General features: G+C 41.0%; 1 protein-coding gene across 11 annotated transcripts; it reads left to right on the top strand.

The window, feature by feature from the left end:
• The first annotated feature begins 173 nt into the window (after positions 1-173).
• Positions 174-22320, top strand: LOC6728427 (phospholipid-transporting ATPase ID). 11 transcript variants are annotated; one of them, XM_016176866.3, is made up of 20 exons: positions 174-574; positions 7973-8279; positions 13966-14024; positions 14117-14329; positions 14388-14924; positions 14991-15212; positions 15278-15526; positions 15807-16496; positions 17090-17380; positions 17433-17606; positions 17667-17943; positions 18007-18159; positions 18231-18417; positions 19168-19314; positions 19380-19531; positions 19590-19813; positions 19870-20199; positions 20261-20509; positions 20566-20682; positions 20748-22320. In XM_016176866.3, the coding sequence occupies exons 2-20, from the start codon at positions 8246-8248 to the stop codon at positions 21084-21086; spliced, it is 4644 nt and encodes a 1547-aa protein (XP_016035020.1). In that variant the 5' UTR covers positions 174-574; positions 7973-8245; the 3' UTR covers positions 21087-22320. The 11 variants fall into 11 exon arrangements, with proteins under 11 accessions (XP_016035020.1, XP_016035022.1, XP_016035019.1 ...); XM_016176868.3 differs by having other exon boundaries at positions 175-574; positions 18231-18375; XM_016176865.3 differs by having other exon boundaries at positions 175-574; positions 15807-16241.
• Positions 22321-26862: the final 4542 nt, after the last annotated feature.

Here is a 26862-nt window from a genome sequence, read left to right on the forward strand (position 1 = left end):
CTTTTTCCCAAGACCCCCAGTAGTTGGCAACGCGGGTTGGCAACACCAATTAACATTTATCAGTTGGTAAGAAGAGTGCAAAGCTCTCTTCTCGCGCGAGCGAAAGAGAAGCAATGGCTATAGCTATAGCGCGCTCAGTTGTTGGTACTACGTCGCCGAGAATTCGCCGCTTCAGTTGTAATCCAAGTTTTTAACGAAGCGGTCGCGTGTTCGGTGAAAAAAAAACACCAAACCGTTGGCCGGAAATATCACAGTTCTTGGCGAAGAAGCGGGTCTAATTCCGAAGTTCTGTTGAGTTCTACGTTTCGTTCTCAATTTTTGTTTCGACACAAATTCCTAAATCCCGTCGAAAAGTTATGTCAAGTGCAATAAAACGAGCAAAACACAAATCACAATAGAGCGCATGCAACAGCTGCAGAATTAGCAACAACAACAGCGCCAACAACTTCAAACAACAGCGGCAAATTCAAAAGCTTCGAAAAGTCGGCGCCGGCATTATAGTCTCAAGCTCGGCTTAAACGCTCTGCTCTGCCGTAACTCCCGATTTACCCATCCCATCGGGCCGATTTGCCGGGTAAGTTTTTTCGTTCAGTGCTGTCAGTATTTTCAAGACTCAAAGGTCTTAATTTTCAACAAATTAGAGAAGTTAACTGAATCTGCTGTTCAGTGGTGCCAATTGCATTTGGGTTTCAAAGAAGTGGAGTAGTGTGCCGTAGTAAAATTTATTAATTTCACAATTTTATTCAACAATCAGTTGTTCAGTGGTGCTTAAATATATACCATTTTCAAAAATGTATTTACATGTAAACTTTTAAAAAACAGTTAATTTACATACTTAACATGTGTTAAAAAGAATTTAAATCTATATAAACCTAAATAGAAAGAAATGGAAACCCGCAGACAAAAGTGCCAGCACTGATGCTGCACTTTTGCTTTTCCAATTATTTTGAGTGACTTATAAACAGCTGGTGCAATATGCACAATCTTACCCCTTCCTCCCCACCTGCTCCCCATTTCAATTTTGCCACAGTTTCTCCCAGAAAATTTGCAACTCGGCTGAAGTCGGGGATCGAGGTAATCTGTTGCAATCTCCGTTTCTATGTTAAACACACTGGCTGACACCTCGTCACTCAGGTGGGTTTATAGGGGTATCTAAGGGTCTATTCCGATTTTTGCCCTTATTGGGTGGTCAGCTTTTCCGCAATGTCATGTTTATAGTGACTGGCATTATCGGTCGATCTTGGTCATTGACTTTAGCCAGGCGTCCGGCACTGGTAGTTAGTTATTAAAAACATTGAAGGGTTAAAATAAATAAGGTAAAACGTGTGTGCCCTAAATAAGTTCCTATGCATTTATAGACATTTGAGATCGACACGCTCGAATTAACAGATTACAAGTTATGAAGATAGGTAGTTTTAAATCAAATACAAGAAATACAATGGAAGGGATTGTATGGTTTTGGAAACACAAATAATTATAATATTTTTCCAAGAATTTTTAAATGGCAAACTGACGACATCACTTCTTTGGTAGATGTAGATATTCAAAATTAGTTTTGATGTTGGGGACTCCCAGCCGTGTAATTCCTTTATACGTCGGTTGACTTGACTTAGCTTAATTAGGCCTAAGAATAATGATATATGTGTGTATCCGTAAGCTATTGAAAAGATTTTGGAAAAATAAAGTGAAGATCGAGCCAAGGCAGACACGTGTCTCCATGCTGTTTCTCGTCTTGATCTTCCAGCGGCGGTATTCACATAGTGATGTCATCTTCGAGTAAAAAGTTTCGTTCGAAAGAAATCACCAAAAGCAAGGCAAAAACTAATTTCTGCCATTTCCCATTCCGCTTACTGTTTCTCCATTCCTTAGCGATGCTTCTAATTGTTTTTATCATTTTTTAACGTATTTGCCGGCAGTTAACCCTCGACTTTTAATAATAATTACTTAGGAATATGGCTGTTTCAAAACTGTAGATATTATGAACAAGGCAATTCTGTGATTACTTCATACAATTTGTTTGTGTTTGCCAAAGTTGAGATAATAGAAGCCAAAACGAATCAGAGATAAAAGGAGCATCTAGTTCAGTAGAACTCAAACACATTAGTAAAGTCAGTAGCAACGCCCTTTGGAACTTAAAATATGGCAATAAAATTCTAGAACTTGGAACATTTTGTTAATTTAAAGATATTTATGAAAATAGGTTAGACACCACCTCAGGTTTCTGCCATTCTGACTCACTCGAAAGATGGAAATATTTAGTGTCCACACAACTGAGACAAAGATAAGGCATTGAGAGATACAAATTGCTTCTACCCACATGTGAGATAAGTAAGGTGAACAATGAAAGCAAAGATGCCAAAGGCAAAAAATACACAAAATTATGTTATACATCAGAAAGGCAGGGAAAAGAACATAAAACAAAGGTAGATATACATTATTTAAAATAAAAATCCATATTTTACAATTAAAGCTATTATCAGGGGCCTGCAGGCGCTGCATAAATATTTAATAAATGCAAATTTGGTTGTTTTGACCACTGCTGTTTTGCTTGTTGACAGTTCGCAGTTAAAATGCAATGCCAAAATATTTGTGAATTGCTTCAACTACCTATAATCACTTTCACAAAATCGAAATTTATATTAATAAATAATGAGCCTTAACGGCAAGATAAATCTATATATTTTCGATATAGGTTGGTACTCAACTAAGAAACGTAAACACAATATAAATTACTCGACAAGGTTTCAAAAACGTGTGACAAGTGTAATATTTATCTCAATTGCTTCACCTTATTCATAGCTATCGAGAAAATAGCTGCACTGCAACCTTGAGGATATTTCTGCCACTTGCTATCTTACCCGATATCGATACACATTGGAGACACTTGTGGCACTTTTGATTGACACACTTGGGACCACAACTCAATTTTTAAGAGAGCTTCTGTCCAAGAGCCCTGTCCACGACTATCTCCGAATTTGTACAGCCACGGCCGTGTCCGGCAACGGCCGGCACTTATTTGTGGCCCAAATCCCCCACCCCCCTTGTAGACCCTGTGGAACGGACAATGGACAATCGGTCAGCGCACAGCTATAAGTGCTCGCCACACGCCAACCAGTGACCACCACCACAACCGACAACGACGACCACGACGACGGTCACTGTCAAAGGCAATAGACGGACACGCAAAGGACGAGGACGAGGACAAGGGCGAGGACTGTGGGCAGGTGAAAGTGGCGTATAAAAAATAGGTAGTTAGGGTGGAAGCAATCTCGTGGCCAGATAAGAGTCGAATAATCGGTTTAGTCGCTTTCACTGACCCAGGTTTACCTGGCAACCTGAAAACAGCGCAAAATATTTGCCGCACACGACCATGGATCTAAATAAAAAATTCCATCGCTCATGATATTTGGCCCAATTATATTATAATTATTTTGCAAACAGTAAATATAGAAGGCTTTCCGATTAACGTATTCGACATTAATATCAATTATTATGCCATTTATTTCAAGATAAAAAAGGAACACTAACATGTAATAAAAATCGAAGAACGTAAAGCATCGGAAATATATTAAAATCTGCAGAGGAATTTTTCCACTCATTGAACTATGAATGAAAAAATTGAACGCCACAACTTCCACGAAGCTTAATACACTTGGCGCCCGCAAAATGTCCAACCAAATTATAGTTGCCATATTCCTACATGTACAATAACTATATACACATACATATATAACTGGGTATGTAGAAGCACTCTACGGGAATCGTTGGCCACTGAATTGATTTACCTCAGCTCCAACTGCATTTCATATGGTTACCCCGAAAGGCCAAAGAGTGATAGACAACTGGACAAAAAGGGAAAGCCAGAAAGCAAGAGATGGGCCATAACCATAGAAAGGGAAAGGTAGTGCCAATATACCCAATGGGGCATGTAGCCCCATTAACATTGCCACAAATTAGCTGGGCTAGGTCCGCCATGAACTTGGATAGTTTGGTAAAAAAAAAAGTATGTGGGTTGATATAGTTACAGTTCTTCATGCCACGTTTATAATCAGCATTGGCGGTCTTTGCTAATGGATTGTTTTAAGTCATACTTACTGTGAATAGGTGAGACTGGACTGATTTTCAAAAATCGTTAAATTATAGATGGTAAAGACCATTTATAAATTAGTCAAATGTGTTATATGTTTCGTCAAGCTCGTAACTTCATTTAAATGAATAACCACTATTCATATAAGCATTAAAAAATTATTAAAATTTCCAACAAAATCACTTAAATTTAAATTCCATACAATTTAATCAAATAAAGTTCCATTTGACCAAATAATATCTATTCCAACGAAAAGTTCCAGCGCTTTCCCGAATTCAATTAGATTTGGGCACCAATTCAATTCACCTGACTAGGAATATCTTTATTTGATTTTTTTTCTTTGCGCATTCCAATATCCCGCTCAAACTATCTACCAAACTACGACCCCAACCCGCATTTCGATTTGCATTCCTAGCGTCAATTTGGCTTTAAGCGTTTGCTATAGACGACCCACATCTCCGCTCCTGCCCACATTGGATACATAATTTCGCTATCTACCGATGGAAATCGTGCGAGTTGGAGCGGCGATAGGATAGGATGAGGTGTTCCCATCACGCAATCGCCGGCACACGCACAGCCCACCTGGGGTAACCGAAGCTCGCCGTTCGTCGCTCCCGGTGAGGTGACAACTTGGCCCAAAGACAAACCGCCGTATCCGAGCGCACAATGGCTTTGGGAAATCGACGGACAGATGTTGCCACATGAAATGTCTCATTGCGGCGTTTGGTTCAACAAGTCTGAGGAGGATTTCCAGCGGGGAGCTGTGCGGGAAAACTTGGAAGAGGCCCGTTTCCCACACCTTGGCAAGACATCCAATAGTGGGCCACGTGTCACCAACCCGGGGTTTTCAGTAGCAAATACATTTTTAATGCAACACACGGAGCACGCACTCCCACGAGTCCCGGGATTAGTGGCCACTGCATGGTAATTATCTGCGATGAGTCCTTTCTCGACCACGAAGACGGCTAAATTATTGATTGTCAATCTAGGGTGGAGGGAAAGTCCTGCGAGGGATTATAGTTCAACTTAAGATGTCCCCCCGACACCTATGTGTATGCCAGCTAATGGATTTTCCTCAGCTGTCAGAGTGTTAGAAGCAAACAAGTGCAGCGAGTATCTATCGGATATACGAACTCTTTAAGTGTATATCTGTGTTCAACATGTTAGCTAAATAATTTTGATGAACTAAGCAAGCAACTAACTTCAAAAAGTTCCTTTTTAAATCTCGATTTTTTTAAAACTCAATTTTCAAATACTGGTTGAATTTTGTTGCTCTACTTATTCATCAGCCGTTTAGCGTGTTGAAATTTCCACGCAACTTAAGAATTCCCATGTTATAATAGGTGGACCCAACCCACTCCTGCAGCAGGAATTTTGCACGGACATTAGCCCTCCGGTTTATGGCGATATATAGGTACTTCAAGGAATTTGCAGGGAGTTTTGCACTGTGGGGGGGATGAAAAACTGGTAATGTGGGAAGCATTGACCTTGGTTGCACATTTCCATTCTGAAACGCTCGCTTCCGTGGCGGTCGCGTCATTTAGGGACTATGAATGCAGGCTAAATAATTTATGCGCCTATTATGGTGGGACCCAAGCGGAGCGCTTGGAGCCCAATTCTCCACCTCACCGCCGTGGAATCTGACCCAGTCTTTATTGAATTTGCACGTGGGTGATTCTATGGCCCACTGCACAGTCCCTTTCTTTGTTAGTTCTTACTGCTGGTGCTCTAATTGCGCCAAATCAATTGAAATTGATGCTCCCAACATTCAATTGCATTGATTGCCTTTCATTTGCAGTCGCCCGAGTGACTGAACACAAGTATCTCGGGCGATTTTGTATCTGCTTTTGCGAGCGGTTAATGGAGGGCACTCATATTCGAGAAATACATTTTGTTGTATTTTTTCAAACTTCCATATCAGATGCGTTTGTGTGAAATGAGCTTATCTTGCCTGGGCTGTCTTATTAATTATTCCAAAGTGATGGATTTGGTTTTAGATACAGACTATCTGATCGTAAAACTGACAGCCGTGAAATTCCAAATATATGACTGTCATATAGTAGCTACTGCATTTTTATAGTTGAGAATTTGCCTGTTTGTAAAAAAAAAACAATAAGACTATATATTAATTGATTAATTAAAATTAGTATAATTTATTTATGTTAATTTTTTAAATTCAGAACACAGGGCTTACATATCACATACACATACTAATTATGTGTAACTAGTTCAAGGTTTATTAGCTTAAAATGTTTTGGGGTGTGACTAGTCCAATTTATACGAGGATTTTAGTAATGATCCATAAATAGATAGGAAACAATTAAATGCCTATCTAGGGTAGGGTAAGCATGGGAATAATCGAAAATATTTCGGATGAATATAATTATGGATAATTCATATATCGGTCACCCGAAAGTGCTGGAAGTCACTTTTATATTTTTGGTAAACTTGTGTTGCTTCAGTTGATTTATTTATCGTTGGTTTGAAAGGTTTGGCATTTTTGATTTCTTGTTCTAATTATAAGTTAAGTGGGTCACAGATTACAAACGCAAAAAGCTTGAAGCCTGAATGCATTAGTTGATCATAAGTAAAAACCAAAAATAAAATCTGGAAATCTGGTTGATACATGATGTTTGGTTTTGGTCACAGCGATAAAAACTTCCGGTACAAAAGTGATTGCCACATCTGGATGTCCAGCTGCAATGTACTTCAAAAGCCACACACAGCCGTACATTTCGTTATAAACAATTTGTTGGGTTTTTGCCACTTAGTCACTTACTCTGTAGCTATAAGGCAAGGGGGGGACGTATGGTATTCAAAAAGTAAACGATCAACAAAGGCTTCCAATCGACTGACCTATAGGGGTTTGCGATCGACACACAAATCGGTCGTTTGTTTATTATTCATGAATGGACTCTTATTATTCGCAATTAGCATACGGGGTTTAACGATACGGTTAACTATAGTTATATTTAGCTTGGGTTTCCTTGGCAAAGCAAATTGTTTTTGAAAATATTAAATGAATTGGTAATTATAATATTGTTGATGAATTATTTGCTCAGACAAACTAAACGAGTCTTGCTAGAAATTTATCATATTACTGAAAAATGTATAGGAAGGGTGTTCACAATTCGCATTCATCTCAACTATATCAGATTCCGGCCGGGTTCATGTGCACTCGCAACGTTTTTCATCTGCTTTTGAGCTTCATTTTCTGCTTTGTTTACGAGTCGTCGAGTGAGTCACATTAGGTAAATCGCTCTTTGTATTTATGTATTTTGGCTCTGTTTTGTTTGCTCGCTTCTGTAATTGCTTTTATTAATATTCGATCATTACTTTGACTTAGTTTTGTGCATCCGTTTGCAAATGAATTACGAAATATTACGCCAGCATTTCGACGAAACCCCACCTACAAATGCAATTAATGCTTGTTACATTACGTATCCGCCGTGTGGCACACCGTGCATGCTCCTATGACCACCAAGGACGTGATCCTAGGAGGGCGTATTTGCTTTTAATAGCGGTTACACCACAATGGACAGCTGTTAATGGATACATCAGACCCTGTAAATCAGCTCATTCGTGTGACAATTAGCATGTGAACGCATCAAAATTTAAATAGACCATAGTCAAGACCAAGCCCAAGTTTATTTGTTTGGGGAAACTTTTCCTCCAGCTGGGCGCCAGACAATCCTTTCCCACATCCAGCCGTGAATAGTGGCCAATGGATCGACCTTCTGGGTCACCAGCTGACACCATTTAAAAAGCTTTACGAGCGCCATTAAAAATTCAACAGTGAAATCTAGAAAAAGCAAAACTTTTCCCCTGATGACGAATCATTTGAATGCTTACTGAATCCACACATTCCCATTCCCACTCTTCCAGGCAGCCTTCGGCGGCTCGACAAGGCCGCCATATGGAGGAGGTTGGCGTCCGCTCGGTCCAATCAGTCCGCTCAGCCACGACGACAATCGAAACCGAGCTGCTGGCCAACCGGTCCCAGTCCCAGTCGCAGTCCCATTCGCAGTCGGAGCCGGAACCGCTGTCGGAACCGGAGTCAAGCAGCCCCGGATGCCGCCAGCCGCGTGAGTCCTGCTGGCCTTATCAGATCAGATAGAAACCCGCCGAGGACATACATCCCCGAGAGACACCCTCATAATGGGCACAAAAACCCAACCACAATTGGCCAAAGGTGAGTGGAAGAGAGAAAGTTAAGCTGGTCCGAAATGCCATCAAGTGGTCACTTTTCATGGCGATGAATATCGGGCTAATATTGAAATTAGAAATAAGCCTAAATTTAATTTTTTAAAATGGCACAAATTTAGCTAATAAAGATCTACTCTATAATGTATAATGTATAATAAATCTAAGCGAAATCCATGCGAATTGTACTTTAAAGGAGAGTTGTGCTGTTATTACATTATTTATAACAAATATAACCGATTATTTAACTCTAAGGAATAGTTATATAATATAATACCAAACAAGATAAGAATTTTGGTAGGTCAGGTCAGGTACGGACCATCCCAATTCTATGATAAAATGCATACCTCTATAGTTATCTGTATTGGTAGATTTACCTACGATACTAACAATTAAAACAAAATTAATGCGTTTAGCGATCCAACAAAAACTCGACTTACGAATCAATAAGCAGCATAAGCACAATTCTCGCTACAAATTGATTTTGCTCAAAGCCTTTGGCATTTCAGATTGGGAAATCTCGCTGCCTCGGGGAGCCAAAAAGTTGAACAGTTGTTACTGATTTCGGCCAGATAGTGACCCAGTTCTTTGGCGTTACTAAACCAATTGCAGGGAGAGTCGACGCGGAACTCTGACAAAAAGCCGCCCGTTGCTCGATTTTGGCCCTGACACTATTCCGCAAAGGTACCGTTAGCCAATGCCCCAAACATGTGCATGTGTGTGTGTGTGTGTGCGGGGGAGTCGAAGTGTGTATGTGTAAGTGCGTGAGTGCCTTGAGCTTGGTCAAAACGGCACTTCGATTTATTAGGCGCCTTGTTTCGTCCGCTCAATGAATGAAGTGAATGAATGCGAATTATTCCGATTCATGAGTAAGGGTGGGTACTTGTTGACTTGTAAGTGTGTACACATAGCTTTGTGTAATACACTAGTCAGCAAAATATAAAAGATGTATTCATTCCAACACTTTATTAAGATAATTATAAAAATATAATTTAAATTGCAGTATATAAAATCTGTGCAATTTGTTTATATACAAAATGATCAAAGATACAAACTGACCTTTTGATGTGAAACTAATAAACGTTTATCCAAGTGTGTCGAATCAGGAAAACTTGTAAAATTTTTTTTATTGACTTGAGACAAGTATCTTGACGACCCACCCAGCTTTGAAGTTGCCAAGCTAAGTTTGTGACTTAAACTCAATTTTGTTAAAGTTGTTTTAAAAATAAAACGAATTGAGAAACTGCAAGACGACACAACTTTTTTCCCAGCGAAAACGAAAGTAGGGAATATTCGTAAGAAAGTAATATAGAACTATATATAACTATAATGTTTGCAATTGCTTTTGATAATTGAGCGACAGGTAATACCTTCAAAGAATTCCGGGAATGCGAATCTGTGGCCACGAAAACCGCACAATAAACTTACACAATCCATCTTTCGAAATTCATTATTCAATAGGAACTCGAATCAAATGTACATTCAGCGTTTGGCGCTACACTGATTAAGTTTGCCTTGTTCCGAAAGAAAAAAAAAACATAATGCAATGTGTACGGGGTGTGATTACCATTTCCCGCCCCCCGGCAATCATTCATTAACCCATATGCGCCACTTCTTCAAGCGCCAATAATGTGTTTTTTTTTTGTTTTGACATTGACATTGCTGCTTATTTGAATGAAAAGAGAGTAAGAGAGAGCACGCTTTCTCTTGCTTGTTCAATTCACGTGCCAGAGCGAGGGAGAGCACCTCCAATTTGTTTGTCGACTCACTCGTTCTCTTTCGAATTTGTTCCCTTGTTTTTTTCTTAGGGTGACTTACGAAATTTGCTCATTTTTATGCTTGACAAACTTGGGAAATTGTTGACCGAATTTTTGCCACGACGAACGGGGAAATACTCTTTCGATCATCAATAATAATTTGGTTTTCAAAAATTATTATTATTAAAAAATGAATTTAAAAAATCGTAGGATTAAATAAAATATTAAAACAAAATACAAAAACACATTTAAATATATACAGTTATATTTCCGACACCACAAAAGCATTAGGGTGGACCCTGGTAGCATAATCGTTTTTGTAAATATTACTCATACGACCCATAAGCCCATCAAAATGCTTCAGCGTTTGCACTGCGACCCCAAGGCAATCGATCAAGTCAGCTCACAACACATTATTTAAGCTTTTCAAAAGATTTCTACGCTCAAAGTAAATCCTCTTTTCTGAGAGTGGAAATTATCACCTATTGTGCTTTGAACCTTTGAACCGCAGATCACTTTAGTTGGAATGATAAACTTTGCTTATCGAAGCTTTTCCATAGCTCTCTTTTGAGACAAGCTGGTTTTAACCGTTTGCGTTTGAAGGTGTGCGTGAATCGGTTGCCAAGTCCGGTTGCCTTGGCAGCGCAGTCGACAATTTGTTGTCATCGTTTTACTCGCATTTCGCTCAGCTGACGGCGTCGCAGTCGCCGTCGCGGTCGCCGTCGCCCATTTTGGCCGCAGTTTGCGCGCGGCAGTTGGCCATTTGGCTTTGGCGTTAGCCGTTTTTGTTTATCGCGCTGCGGACCGCCTAGCACTTCGCGTTGCCTTGGGCCAATTAAGTAGAATATAACTCCCTGCTTCGCGAAAAACTCGAGTTGCAGTTTCAAAATAAGGTGTTTCCGCGTTTCCACAAAAACTTACGAGAAAAACGGAAAAAAGGCAAACATAATAAGCAACAAACGGAAAAAACAAACGCAAGCGGTGCAAAATAAGTGCAAGAAATGTGCTAAAAATGTACGAAGCTGGGTGAATGGAGGAGGAGGAGGAGGAGCGAGATAGCGGTAGAAGGCGAAGGGCCGAAGAGAGGCGGATCATGATGATGCATTTGGCACCTGGCACCGAAAACATGTTCCTCATTTGCCCCTGTTTTGTTGTGTTTTCTTTGCTCTCAGCATAATTATTGAGCCTTCATCGATTCTTTCGGCCTTTTCTTGTAGTTAATTTGTTTCCACCCCGCCCCTTGCAAACCCACCAAAGGTGACGCATGCGAGCGAAGGAAAAGCGAACAGCAGAAACAACTCAAGAAGGCGAAACAAATTGAGAGCAAGGAGCAAATTTACATTCACATGCATGACTCATGTTCGCAGCAGGATATCGTTAAGGAGAGCGGAAGAGTGCATGGGAAAAGAGGGGGAGAGAGAGCGTGACAGAGCTTAGCCGGCATTGTTGTTGCCTCACAGGGAAAAAAGATAATATTACTATTTTAAAGTTTACATGGAGATACATAAGTACTTAGATAAATATATTTTAAATTAATATAAATTGGGCTTGAATTAAATCCCAGAATAACTTATTCTAACCAATCCAATTTCCTCAGTGTAGTTGAGAGAGTCCGCTTCGGAGAGGCATACGAAATAATGTGAGAGCGCCAATCAGCTGTAATTCGAAAACGGGCGGATGTGGGGCCAAACTTTTGCCGATTGCCTTTATTATCCTTAGCAAAGAGACAAAGAGACAAAAACTTTGGGCTCAACTTTTCGTCTCAGATTCAATTTCCGTTCTCCCTTACCGTTATGCCTTTCATATCCACCTTTTGCCTGCATTCGCCGTGGCCTTGACAACAGTTTTGACATTGACACCCGCCCGTTTTCCACATTTATGAAAGGCAAGAGAGAGTAAAAAGAGAGAACTTTATTTTGCTGCAGCTTCCTTTTCTTTGTTGCCCAAATAAAGGCCACTTGTTGAATGTGTGAAATGCTTACACACACGCACACACACTCACTCAGTGGCAGCTTTGTGACGTCAGAGCGACTTGCTTACTGCAGATTTGCTCAATCGAGCATAAGGCAGTAAAGTAAACATAAAGCAGTACACATGTCTGCGTATATTTGTAGTCGACTGCTCAACCATAATGCACCCAGATGTACTCACATGAAAATTCCGAGAAAATTCCAAGAAAGCAAGGTGAAAATGTTTGGCTGAATACTGGCAGTAAATACAGTGCGTGCTTTATAAAATGAACCATTAAAAGCAACGGCAAGGGAACCAGAAAGGCGATTCTTGGAAAGCTTTTTCTTGCAATTTAATATTGCCTTAAAGATGATATCAAGCTTCAACCAAAGTTATATTTTAATTCAAATCTTTCATACCCCAGACTATACAGTAAACAGTATAATTAAAAACCACTGAAAAGCAATTCCAAATTAATTACCAGTTTTTGTTACAATCGTTTTGTTTGAGTTTCAAATTAAAATCTCACACAATAAATAATTATTGGAGGAACTTTTAATTGAACTGCACCATAGCTATTAAACTATATTTGCCTTGTGGAGAACAAAAAAGGAATGATGGGGCATCAGCCAGTTTAGAACAACCTACAATGCTTTTTGGAAGCCAATCAAAACTTTTATTGATATAAATTGTAGGCTTAAAGGGTAAACTGTATTTATGTTTTAGAAAAATCGATAGAACTATGAGAGCCTATTTATTTGGAGTACTGTAACGCGGGTAAATTTTCCTTAATTGCCTTAAAATGTGGGAGTACATAAATTTCGTGACGCATTCAGTCCCGAACTCAGCCCTAGTTAAAAATCTCAACAAGTATTTGATATACCCTTGGAAGGCGATTCCCCCTGGGTATTCGAGAATCAAAGGAGAAATTTGTTTATTTATTTATTGCCCAGACATATGCGTGCAAACACTCAATGTGTGAGGAGAATCGTTTCCAGCTGTCTGGGGCTCTTTGGCAATGGGAGGGGTAGCAGTCTATCAAAATGATGGATCGAACAGTCTTATTGAGCCAGCCCCCCAGGGAAGTTTGTTCGGCGCCGATGGGTTTTCAATTGCATTTTAATCTTTCGGGAGTTAGCAACACGTTAAACTTTCGCTTTTCCTCGTAGAATGAAGAGTAATGCGGACGCCCCATATCGATACTGTTCCACCTATAGCCTAAGCTGGTCATGATCGGGGGCAGGAGATGCAGCGAGGCCGCCCGGCGGCTAAGGAGGCGTCCCGACACTCTGGAACTTTCAGTTCTGGGTGGCCAACCTATGGAAACGGAACTCCAGGAGGACAATGAGCGGACCCCAACAACGGGAGCCGGAAATGTGAATGCACCCGGAATAGAAGCTTCCGAAGCTTCGTGCTCTGCGCCCAGCAAAAGAACCCGTTGGTTTCAGTTCGCCAGGAGCTCAAAAAATCGAAGGAAACGATTGCACTGTGATGAAGATGAGGATGTTGAGCAGCCGGACAGGAGGAATTCCGACTTGGAGGGCAGTCGGAGGGCTTGCCTCGCCCAACCGGAGGGCATGAATATAGGCAGCTCTACGCAAACCATTGCTACACCCCTAATGATAGGCGATAGTTTCTACAGCTTGGCGCCGGGAGGAGTCATTTCACCAGCCAACAAATCCGATGACCAGGAGCTGTATAAGCAGAGAGATCATTCGGTGGCCTCGGAGTCAAAGTCCGTGCCCAGTTTGAGACGCCTTTCCCAGATTAGAAGACGGCGCAGCTCGTACTATTTTTCGGGTAAAAAGAGAAGAATGGAAAATAGCTTTAAGGAAAAAATTATTTTCAAGATTATAGTAGATAATAGCAAAAGTATTGCAAAATTTAATTAGATGTTTATTAATCATCTATCAACCACATTATGTTTATTTAAGAATCCTAGCTAAGATATTCTTTTTATATTCACAGAAAACGAACGAAGAATTCGAGCCAACGACAAAGAGTTCAATGCCCAGTTCAAATATCACGTAAGTAAATATTTACACTGCATCTAGAATGCACACAAAATAAAGTTTTTCTGTTTGTTAAACTATAAATTATAATGCCCCTTAATTTACAGAACAACTACATCAAGACCTCCAAGTATTCGCTGTTCACATTTCTGCCCTTCAATCTGCTGGAGCAATTCCAGCGGCTGGCCAACTTCTATTTCCTCTGCCTGCTGGTCCTCCAGCTGATACCCGCGATATCCTCACTCACCCCAGTGACCACAGCAATTCCCCTGATAGGAGTACTTACTCTGACGGCTGTTAAGGATGCCTATGATGATATTGTGAGTACAAAATACTCCGCAGTATCTTCTTAATTGCCAATCTGTGTTTTCCTTTCAGCAACGTCATATTTCTGACTCGCAGGTAAACAATCGCAAGTCGAAAACGCTGCGCAATGGCAAGTTGGTGGAGGCCAAGTGGTCGGAGGTACAGGTGGGCGATGTCATTCGGCTGGACAACAATCAGTTCGTAGCCGCCGACACCCTGTTGCTGTCCACATCCGAGCCAAATGGTCTGTGTTTCATCGAGACAGCCGAACTGGATGGGGAGACGAATCTCAAGGCGAAGCAATGCCTGACCGAAACCATCGAACTGGGCGACCGCCATGACTTGCTCTGGAACTTCAATGGAGAGATAATTTGCGAGCGGCCCAACAACCTGCTGAACAAATTCGATGGCACCTTGATTTGGCGGGGCCAGAGATTCGCCCTGGACAACGAGAAGATCCTGCTGAGGGGCTGTGTCCTCCGGAACACGCAGTGGTGCTATGGCGTGGTGGTCTTCGCCGGAGTGGACACCAAGTTGATGCAGAACTCCGGAAAGACGCAGTTCAAGAGCACTGGCGTGGATCGCCTGCTCAACTTTATTATCATTGGGGTAGAGTCCTTTTCGATTTCTATGAATCGTACTTATAGTTAACATATACTGCATCACTCGCTTCAGATCGTCCTCTTTCTGGTGTCGATTTGTGCCCTTTTTGCGATTGGCTGTGCCATCTGGGAGGGCCTAATTGGCCAGCACTTCCAGCTGTATCTGCCATGGGAGCACATCATACCCAAAGATTACATACCCACGGGAGCAACAGTCATTGGATTGCTGGTCTTCTTCTCGTATGCCATAGTCTTAAACACAGTTGTGCCAATCTCACTCTACGTTTCAGTAGAGGTATGTATACAATGTCAACCAGTTAATTAAATGCCTTTCTGAGAAACAAATATAATACCGTGCAGGTTATACGCTTCGTACAGTCGTTCCTCATCAACTGGGATGAGGAGATGTACTATCCGACCACCAATACCTATGCCAAAGCCCGCACCACCACGCTCAACGAGGAGCTGGGCCAGATCCAGTACATATTCTCGGACAAGACGGGCACCCTCACCCAGAACATCATGACCTTCAACAAGTGCAGCATCAATGGGCGCAGTTATGGCGATGTGATTGACCTGCGCACCGGCGAGTTGGTCGAGATTACGGAGGTGAGTGGCGGATTGACGGGGTTTCGGGTCCAAAAGGCCAATTTAACCTCTAACTTGGTTGAGGGAATGTTGTCTTGTGTGTGTCGGTGTCCGTTTCTTGCACAGTCTGCCCAAAGAAATTTCAGTCTCGACCGAGGCCGTGTCTTCAAATCAAACTTAAACTTTGACATTCCCCTTTGAACCCCCAACCGTGTGCGTATTTGTTTAATTGTGCGTCTGACAATGTAAAAAAAGAAAAGAAAAAAAGAGAAGAAACAACAACTCACATTACTCGTTATAGCAGCAAACAATTTTCCAAAATAGCAACACCAACAACAGACCCAGCCCCTCAAGTGGAGCTATCGTAGCACCACCTGCAGCACCACCCCCCATCATCCTAGTGCACAAGGCCGAGGTCCATGCGAAGAAGACTTCCATGGTGGTCACATCCTCCGGGGAGGCACAAGTGCTGCCAGACAGACCCAGATCGGATCTCGAGCGCTCTGCTCCGCCGATGGACGCCAGCGAGAAGCGGCCAGGACTCAAGCATGTGCGATACTCGGCGCCCAGTAGAAGTCAGGACGAAGACGCTGGTCGCTTGTCACCCAGGTTGGGTGGATGTGGAGGACTTAGTCCACCCGTAGGCAATGAGGAGCGACGAATCAGTGGCGGCTTCAAAAGGAGTGGAGCCGGATGTATGCAGCGCCAATTGTCCCGCACTAGCAGTTGCGACAAAGTAAAGATTTTGCATGACAGCCAACAGACAGAAACACACAAAATGCACCATTCCAGTCACAATCGCAAGCGATTAGTCAAGATCCGGTTTAAAAAAGCGCCATCAACAGCCACGCTGGGTGTTGTCTTCTCCCAGCTCGAGCACCACCTCGACGAGGAGCCACAATCCACATCCACACTTAGCAACACCAAGCACCACCATCATCGACCCAAGGCACTCGCCACCAATTGGAGTTCGTCGCCTCACAGAGTGCACGTATGCATGCTGCATGTCCTTCAATTCACACCCACTATTATCAATTAGTATCTTGTTACGAGTTGTTTATGTGTTTCCGCCGTGTATGTGTGCCACTTTCACCCAACCAGCTAACGATATTTTTGGCTTTAACACGATAAAAGTATTTATTATTTTGAAAGTATGTATGCTGTACACAACCCTTTTTTCTGATACCCACAGCAGAGTCGTGAATTCGTTATTGTACAAATAAAATATAAAAATATTTATTTTTTAAGAAACGTTTTTATGTTTATTATGTAAATAGTACCGCTTATTACTTGTTTACACACGAGACCGTATTTTACATCATATTCTACCGATGAACAATATATAAACACTTTTTGATGCGTTTCAACGTTGAAGCCATTTGAGTATCGCTTTTAAGAGGAAATTGAACGCTTTAGAATCGTAAATACTTCCATTGTAACACAAAAATAATTAACTAAGCATTATATACTTTGGGACACTATGCTAACCTGGCTTAAAATTGTGTACAGCCAAGCTTATCGTACAGTAACTTAGAAATGCCTCCATCCTCGCAGATTCTAAAGCAAACTATTTGTTTTTCGCAGGCCCTTCAAAGTGTTGACTTTTCGGCCAATCCGCATCACGAGAGTGACTTCCGCTGGTACGATCGTACGTTGCTGGATGCCGTCCGGTCGGATGAGGAGCACTCCCATGTGTTTTTCCGTCTCCTGGCCCTCTGTCACACGGTCATGGCCGAAACGGTGGACGGTAAGTTGGAGTACCAGGCCCAAAGTCCCGACGAGGCTGCCCTCGTTTCGGCCGCTCGCAATTTTGGCTTTGTCTTTCGCACACGAACACCAAATAGTATTACCATCGAGGTGATGGGACAAACGGAGGTGAGTGATTGTTATACACAAAAATCCAAATAATTTAAATAAAATATTACAGGAGTACGAGCTCCTAAATATCCTCGACTTCAACAACGTCCGCAAGCGGATGTCTGTGATTCTCCGGCGCGGTGACTCCATGGTTCTATACTGCAAAGGAGCGGACAATGTGATATATGATCGTCTGCATGGCGGACAGGAGGACCTTAAGGCGCGCACCCAGGACCACCTTAATGTGAGAGAACTTAATGATTTTCCTGACCCCGATTTAATTTGTGGCATACTCCTCCCATAGAAATTTGCTGGCGAGGGTCTACGTACTTTAGCGCTGGCTGAACGACGTTTAACGGAGCAGTACTACAACGACTGGAGGAGTCGGCAACAGGAGGCAGCACTTTCGATGGACTCGAGGGAGCAGAAGCTGAACGCTATTTACGAGGAGATCGAGAGCGAGATGCAGCTGGTCGGGGTGACGGCAATTGAGGACAAACTGCAGGACGGCGTGCCCAAGTCAATTGCTAATTTGCAGAATGCAGGCATAAAGATATGGGTCCTAACCGGCGACAAGCAGGGTAAGCCATGATGCGAAAAATTCTCGTGGTTCCACTGCAATTTGTTCGCTATTTTACCAACAGAAACTGCCATCAATATCGGCTACTCGTGTCAGCTGCTTACGGATGAACTTGCGGATGTCTTCATCGTGGACGGCAATTCGGTGGAGGAAGTGGAAAAGCAGCTGAGGCAGTTTAAGGAATCTATTAAGATATATAACCGGTTTCGACCAGGCGGTAAGTACAAGAGAATGAATTTGTATTTTAAGAAGTTAAGATTTTATTTATATTTTATTTTATTTTTTCAGGATTTGATCCATTTGATCGCTTAAATAGCGACAGCAACATGGATCCGCTGAGCGTGACCATGACACAAACATCGGCCTTCATGCAGGAGACGAACCTCCCGCCCACGCCGCCTCCACCGCCCGCCATTTCGGTGGTTACCTTTAGGTGGGATGAGAAAAATAAGGATAATAAGGGCGGACCGGACAGGTAGAGGGCAATCCTTAAAACTATCCCAAATAGATTAGCTGTTAAAATTGAATGATTTTCCAAACATATTTCTAGCTGAAATGAAACCTAATCTTCTTCTAAGTGCTAGAATATCTTTCTTATATCAAAGTCTATTTTAGCTAAATGTCTAATACTTCTTCATGTATTTTTCGTTGTATCTAAAAGTTTTTATTTATATGTTTAATTTTATTTAATTTCACCTATCTTTCAAGATTTTATTTTAATAACCTTACTTCAGATTCTTTTTATTTTCGTCTTAGAGGACTGTTTGACTTCAATAGAATCCTATTGTTTTAAATTAAGTAACAAGAAAATAAATAACTTAGAAAGAAAACAGTTTAGTAGTACCCACCAAAGGATGTAACCCTCTATTGGTGCTTGTTCCGCCCGTCAAGTAAACTATATTTACATATTTTTCAAACTAAATATTTTTTACAAATTAAAAACACCCAACATTTGTTTGCGTTCTGTCTGTTCCTCATACCTTGTACAAATACCAATCTTAAGAATTAATTTCAAACAAATACCAGTTCCAAAACCACGAAAACAAACAGTCACTGTCCAGTCTTGTTCATTACCAAAATAGATTTTCCAAAATAGTTGCTTAACAAATTCTCTGTACATATAACTCATTAAGCTTTACCACTCTGTACACTGACATTTCCATTTAATTGTTCAAAATCATGTTGTTCTGTCCAACTAATCTGGTGCTTTGTTTTTCAAAAACAGTGCTGAGTGCAATGACTTGTTCGGTGATGAAAAGGGGAGCGAGGATGGAGGCACTGCCTCCATTGTGGTGGATGAAAATACAGGATTCGCTCTGGTGGTAAATGGCCACTCCCTGGTGCACTGCCTTTCGCCGGAATTGGAGAACAAGTGCGTATCATTATTCATATAATCCTAGAGTCGCAATCATTAACATCATTTGACTTAATCTGCAGATTCCTGGACATCGCTTCGCAGTGCAAGGCGGTCATCTGTTGCCGGGTAACGCCACTTCAGAAGGCGCTGGTCGTCGAGCTAATAAAGCGTGCCAAAAACGCAGTCACTCTGGCCATTGGCGATGGCGCCAACGATGTGTCCATGATAAAAGGTAGGTGATGTCATAACAAAATATTGAAATGTAATTTTCAAAAACCTTTCCCATAAAGCTGCTCACATAGGCGTTGGAATCTCGGGGCAGGAGGGTCTGCAGGCTGTCCTCTCCAGTGACTATTCCATTGCCCAGTTTCGATACCTTGAGCGATTGTTGCTGGTACATGGTCGATGGTCCTACTACCGCATGTGCAAGTTCCTCAGATACTTTTTCTACAAGAACTTTGCATTTACACTGTGCCATTGCTGGTACTCGCTCTTCTGCGGCTTCAGCGCTCAGGTGAGTTGAACTACAAGTGTTTTCCAGGGCCCCAACTAACTTCAATCCCTCCACAGACGGTTTTCGACCCGATGTTCATATCGGTGTATAATCTATTTTACACATCGCTACCCGTTTTGGCTTTGGGCGTCTTCGAACAGGATGTCTCGGACAAGAACAGTCTAGAGTTTCCCCGCCTCTATACTCCGGGTCTAAAGAGCGAGTTGTTCAACATTCGAGAGTTCATCTACAGTGTGTTGCACGGTGCCTTCACCTCGCTGGTCCTGTTCCTGATTCCTTATGGCGTCTACAAGGATGGCGTCTCGGCGAACGGATTTATTGTGAGCGATCACATGACCCTGGGCGCCGTTGTGGCCACCATACTTATAGTGGATAATACAGCTCAGGCAAGTAAAACTCTAATCTATTATCGGCGGGTAATCGTCAATTTTTTTAATTTTCCTTTAGATATCTTTGTACACCTCCTATTGGACCGTTGTCAATCATGTGACCATTTGGGGTAGTCTAGTTTGGTACTTTGTGCTGGACTATTTCTACAACTATGTGATTGGTGGCCCTTATGTTGGCTCCTTGACTCAAGCTATGAAGGACTTGACCTTTTGGGTTACCATGCTGATCACGGTGATGACGTTGGTGGCTCCTGTCTTGGCTTACAAGTTCTATTTACTGGATGTACATCCCAGTCTGTCGGATAAGGTAAGCAACATTTAAGAATTCCAAGCTTCTTGTTAAATATGAAATCCCGAATAAAGATCCGACAAAAATCCCTGAAGAAGATCCACTCCAGAGCTTCAAGTGATGTCAGGCGAACGGCCTCATCACGTCGTGGACGGCGCTCCGTACGTTCAGGATACGCCTTTGCCCATCAGGTAATACCGAATTAATAATCTTTAATGGAACCCAATTAACCTATACCTGATCTTTCACCTTCCAGGAGGGCTTTGGTCGCCTGATAACCTCCGGCAAAATTATGCACAAGCTGCCGCAGGACTTTGCTTTTCCTCTGGGCTTGGGCACCAAGAAGACACAGGTGCTACACAACAACCTGAACTCGGCCGATGGACCAAATTCTAAGAGCAACAATGTGACTGGCCAGCATATGGTCAACAACAACACAAATATGCGACAGAATCAGAACCAAAACCACTCGTCAATGGCGGACATAACGGCTGATGGGCGGGACATTGGGGGGGATGATGGCAGAGGAAGTGGAGGCTCGGACGATATGAGTCCTCGTGCTCCCTGCCAGGACCTGGATACGATTAATCTCTAAGCTTTAGATGCAGGTGCTGGATCGGTAGCGGGTTTAGTAACAAACACCAAAAACTATAATGAATTTAAGTTAGCGAACACTAGGCTAAGGATTTAAGTATATTTTTAAAATGTTATCAGTAGCTTTAGAATTTAGTAGGGGAGTAATTAATTTAGATCAGTGTGTGAGTGTGTGAGCCAAACAAAATTGAACAAGTATTATGACGAACGCATGTTCAATCTCCGTAATTCAGTTTCTTAAGAAGGTGCATATTATGCTTTTTAATTAATTTCCTCAGTAATTATGTTAAAAGTATTTCCACTAGAAGCCCGTAAATCATCGTACAATGTCATAAGAAGCCTATTTATTATTACGCATAATCTCCCCTTCAGAACTCACTTAATCAATAAGAATTTCATCACCTTTACACATCCCCTAATATTATAGCAAGGTCATATCCTTTCCTGTGACAATCCAGTACTAATATACCCAAACTCCTCAAAAGAAGCACAAAAACCCCTTTTCACGTATTTATATCATCGTTGACTGCATTTAAGAGAGTGAGCCCCCTGAATGATTGATTGTGTGCCTGGTTTTGAGAATTTAGTATAGGTTATATTAGGTTTATACTGTCTTTGGGAAACTGAAAGTGTACTTAATTGCTTACAGATGTGCTGTGTGCTTAGCCAATATAACTGCGGTACTTACCACCGCTCAGAGTAGCTTATCTACAAATAGCTGAACGAACTCTCGTCTCAAAGTCCAATGCTATATGCTATATACCATATACTACCCCCAACAAAGACACAACAAACACATAGAAGAGTCCACACGTCTGTGTTCCTAAATAGGGTTTTAGAATCAAAGCCTACATTTGCCTTAGAATGTCCCTAGGGTTAAGTCCTTTTAGCAGTATCGGGTTTTCTAATTTGGATTCCCATTATTATTCGGTTGTTAAAGATGGGCATTCGAATTAGTGGGCTGTGGGTTCGAACAGTAACATCGGTCTAAAGTGATTTAATATTAATGAGCAGGAGAAAGTACTTTAAAGTCGCTTTTTATATAACAAAGGGATGAAGTCATTATTAATACAGCAGAATTTATTGGGTAAATAATTTTGCATTATGAGCAAGAAGCTATTGCAAATTTAATAGATAATCCTAACTTTAATGTGCAATTTGTTGCTATACAAGACGGAAATTGAAAGATAATGATTAAACCAAATAAAGAGAAAACATTTTATTTTTATCTACAATTTTAGCCAATGAACCTATGCATTAAGTACATTTTTAAATGATAAAATTAAAGCGAAATATTTTTAAAATGCATAAACCAAATCCCGTTTTACTGCCTTTTCCCTGGTCACGTTGAACATATTGATTTTGTTTGTTATTTAAAATACACCCAATAATATTATTTTAATTTCGTTGTGAATCGCAACATTAATTTGCATTTCCGGTTGTTGAAATAATTAACCTTATTTTAATCCGGCATTTTTAAACGAACTTAGCTTCACATCATCGCGTTTGTATATCTGCTCTTTTTCAGATTGTGCTCAATTTGCGTAACAAATTACATTTAATTTGTTAAAAGAAAAGTTGAAAGCACGCCGGCCCAAACCCGTGACTTGTTTACGCCTCATTAGCTGGACATTAAGATTATGCATTTTTATGAACTTTTCGGTCAAATTTAACACACGACTAGGTCGGAACTTTGTAATTAAATCTGTTACAATCAAATTGCTTGACCTTTTCACTGGCCACACTTCGCGGCAAACTTTTTTCTTTCATTATCCTGTCTTATCGAAAAAGAAACTGAAAGATGCTGGGTGAATTTAAGGCGTTGGAATTAAGTCAACTTAATGTCGCTTAAACATCCACTTTGCAGGGGAAGAAACAGATAAAAGCGATGGAGCACAACAGCAGAAATCTGGAGGAAAAAATGTGATGCCATTTATTTTAATTTGCGAGTCAAAATGTCGAGACTTAAAGTGAGGAATGAATGCGGCCGAAATGCGCCCCAAGCTCAAGGAAAGTGAAGATTGAAAGAGAAATGGCCAGAAGCTGCCGCAATGACGCAATTCTTTGGACCAAAATTGGCCTTTTGCTGGTCTTAGGGTCAAACAATTTAATTGACTGAATTATACTCAATACGAAATTCGTAGAAAAATCATCATAAAATGGGCAATTTTATTAAGGTAACCAAAACTTGGCTACGAATTATCGGGGAAAATCGTTCCGCAAGTTGTTCAAAATCTTTACATGCAGATAAATAACTTCAAATGCCAAAAGGGATCAGCGAAAATGGTACCCTTGGGCCATGTAGAATAGCTAAGATATGGCCATAAAACTAAATTGATGTGTATCCGTGGTATTCAAAGCAAAGGGTACATAAAACGAAGAAAAAACACAAAATCATAAAAGTTATTTGATGAGTTGTTACACTGGTCAACAGGGACTTAATTCCCCTTCGAGTAATTCGAGTAATTCAGCATTGTTCAATGGAACATTTTATTTGTTTATGCTACAGTAATTAGTTTTCAAATCAAGTAAATGTGTTAAACTTTTAAAACCTTAACAAATTATTTAATTTAGAAGAAAATGTACATTCTCAAGCGCTTGAAGTCAACGTACCCATCAAGCGGGTTCGGTGGTAGAGTTGTAATCAGTCTGAAAGTTGGACTGCGCCACTTCTGGTACGTTGAGTAATGTGAGTGCTTCCGTTTCCGTGTGTCTATATGTGGGTTTGTGTGGCCACTTCCTGCTGCCTCAGCCACATCCTCATTCTCGTTTCAACGTTTCGTTTCGTTTTTATTTTATTTCATTTTACGGAAAAATTTTCAAAATACTTAATACTCAATTTGGCCGAGAGACCCACACAGACAGAGCGAAATGCTATGCCAGACGAGTGCCAGAGGGTTTAAAGTGGGTGAAAGTGGGCGAAAGTGGAACGATGTGGGCGGAAGCTCATGTGTGTTGTGTTAACTGCTTCTCCCACTTGGTCGCATTTCCTTCTGGGCTCCGTCTGTGCGGCAAAAGCGAGATAAAAGCGTCTTTAGCCAGCTGAATAACTTGTTGGATCCTGCCGCACTGCTACTACGACTGGCACTGCAACAAACACTTGCCGACCAAATGGTGCTTGAATGTATTTCACTTTGATTTGCTTTCATTTTAAAGAAATCCATTCAGTGCTGCGGAGTGCGGAGTGCGGAATGCGCTTGGCATAAATCTATAGAGACTGCAGAGCTTGAGGCTTTTATGCGCGGCACTTAACCGCTTAATTACTCATTATGCTCGAGTTTATCCAGCCATTTAATCAGCAGGCACTCAATGCAAGCAGGCAAGGTAGCAGTAGCGCTGTTAAATGTATAATTGAGCCAAGCGGCAATAAAACATTAATTAAAAATCTGTACTTACAATCAATGTATGGCCAGGGCCCTCGAGTGAATTTTTACAATCGTCATCCGTCTGCCGCGTGTACAAATATGAAAAATTCATGGCCATATTTTCCGTGTATAAACATATTCTTATCATATGCACATGTGTACACCGGTGTTCAATGCACTTTGCATTCGCGATCAAAAGCTGAGGTCGGTAGTAAAATAATAAAGGTTTTCATACTTAAAACGCTCAAGTAGTTGCTGATTCATACCTTCTACCTACAAAGTACACATTTTAATTGGCTTCACTGACAACAAGAGACACTTGTTTGCATACCCAAAAGTCAGTTACAATTAAATCGGAACAAGTTAAATACTTTAAATGAGTTTTATAAAGTGCACACTTACTTGAAGCGAAGGAAACTCTTGTTTAGGGAAGTGCTATAACTATTTGTTAAAAACAAAATAGGTAAATTTATTCAGCTCGCACATTCAAGCGCAGCTTTAATTTTGCCTTCCGTTGTCTTCTAGTCAATATGACTTTCCTTGCTTGCGTTGAAGGCAAATTGAGATATTTGGTTTCGTCGACTTCTTTTTACGAACCAGAAAATGTTCTGACCTTTTGGGTTGGCCACGTCCTTGTTACCGATTTGTCAAAATCATCGACTCACCGTGACCTCAGACACGTGAAGTTCGGGCTGCAACGAAAAAATAGGGAAAATCCAACTGACACTCGTAACAGGTTCGACGTGATGTCAACAAAAGCCAAGCAATATCCACCTAAGCGAAAACTCCTTGACACTCCCACACTTACACACACACACCCAGCAACACTCCAACACATCTATACACACACACACAGGCACGCACGTATGTGGGACGAACTTTCATTAGTGGAAACGTCAAAGTTCGTGGGTAAAAGGAAAAAGGATCCCCATAGAACGCTCCATCTCCGTCAAGTGGCGAAATGCAGAGCCATCGATTGGGTGGCACAGAGAAAATAAGAAAGCGATGCTGAAACTACTGTAATTGCATTTGCATATGACATTCCGTTCAAGTTTGAGAAATCTTCCCGCCAGAAGTTAAATGCCACTTTCGTCAGGAAATACTTATTGCCGTAGTTTCTCAAAAATGAATCCGTAATACATACATATATACACTGAAATAAGCTCCGGGGAAAGATACGCAACCTAAATGTAGAAAAGTACGGATACCGTTCCCTCAGCTGCCTCGAATCTCAGTGCTTTCACTTTTTGTGTATGTTTCGGTCCGCAACAAAGTTAAGTTAATAAAATCATTTTAAAGTTTGGCTGTCATGGATACGACACTTTCTATTATGCATTAAGGCAACAAAATTGCTGCCAACCTTTTCGCTCCTATGTTTTCAGCTTGCAACTTGTCCACTGATGCAAGTTCCAGGACACAGCAAAAAAAAAAAAAGAAAACGTTACAAAAATGGGTGGGAGTCGAGTGGTCGGATGGGTGGTGTTTGGGCCAAGATAGATACCGTTTCTGACAGCTGCTTAAGTGCGAAATTCGATTTCGCATTCAAGGGCGTTGTCCACTTTAAGCTTCTGCTTCCTCGCAATATCTGGCCAAAACGGCGAGCAAAAGGCGAAAAGAGCTGGGCGAAAAAGAGGAAATTATTTAAACTTGTAATGAACCGAACAGCAAAGGCGAAGCGGAAAAAATATCAGGGCGGGAAATTTATGGAGGACGAAATGGACACAGAAAAGGCAGTGCTGAAACTGAAGACACTTAAAAAAAGAGTATCTGAAATTTAAATTAAATATGAATATACAAAACCATACTCATCACAAATTTTTAATAATTCAAATTATTATTTTTTTTAATTGAGGGAAGCCCGGAAAATGTGGAAATGTCTTAAGACTTTTGATATGTTGTTGATATCTTTTTAAGCTGGTTAAAATATTATTTATATTAATAAATTGACTTATGCTTCTACCAATTTCTTCAAACAAATATTCATGTTAAATAGTCTTAATTTAATTGTTATTTGCAGTGTCGAGACAGAAAGCGATTGAGAGCTGCTAACTAAAAGCAGCCAAAAGAGATAAAACTAAAACAGCAGGGTAAAAAAAAAGGTGAATCGTATTTTAACGAACATTTTAGAATTGGGCGCCATTTGAATATCTGAATGGCCGGCTCGAAAATTCGTGAAAGGCTTAAATGCCACTTGAATGCGGCAAGGCCACAATCGTATTCGCTAATTGAATGTTAATTAATAAAAAGCAAAACTGAATGGCACAAAAAAAAATAGGGGAATAATGAGTGGATAAACTCGGAGTGGAATACTTGTTGACTGAATGCCCATTTACGGAGAATTCAAGCCGGAAAAGGTGCACAAAAAGCGTGGCGAGATCTACCGCGCGATGAAGTTTTAATTTCCATTTGATG

This window comes from Drosophila simulans, chromosome 3R (assembly GCF_016746395.2).
Source record: "Drosophila simulans strain w501 chromosome 3R, Prin_Dsim_3.1, whole genome shotgun sequence".
NCBI classification, from domain to species: domain Eukaryota; kingdom Metazoa; phylum Arthropoda; class Insecta; order Diptera; family Drosophilidae; genus Drosophila; species Drosophila simulans.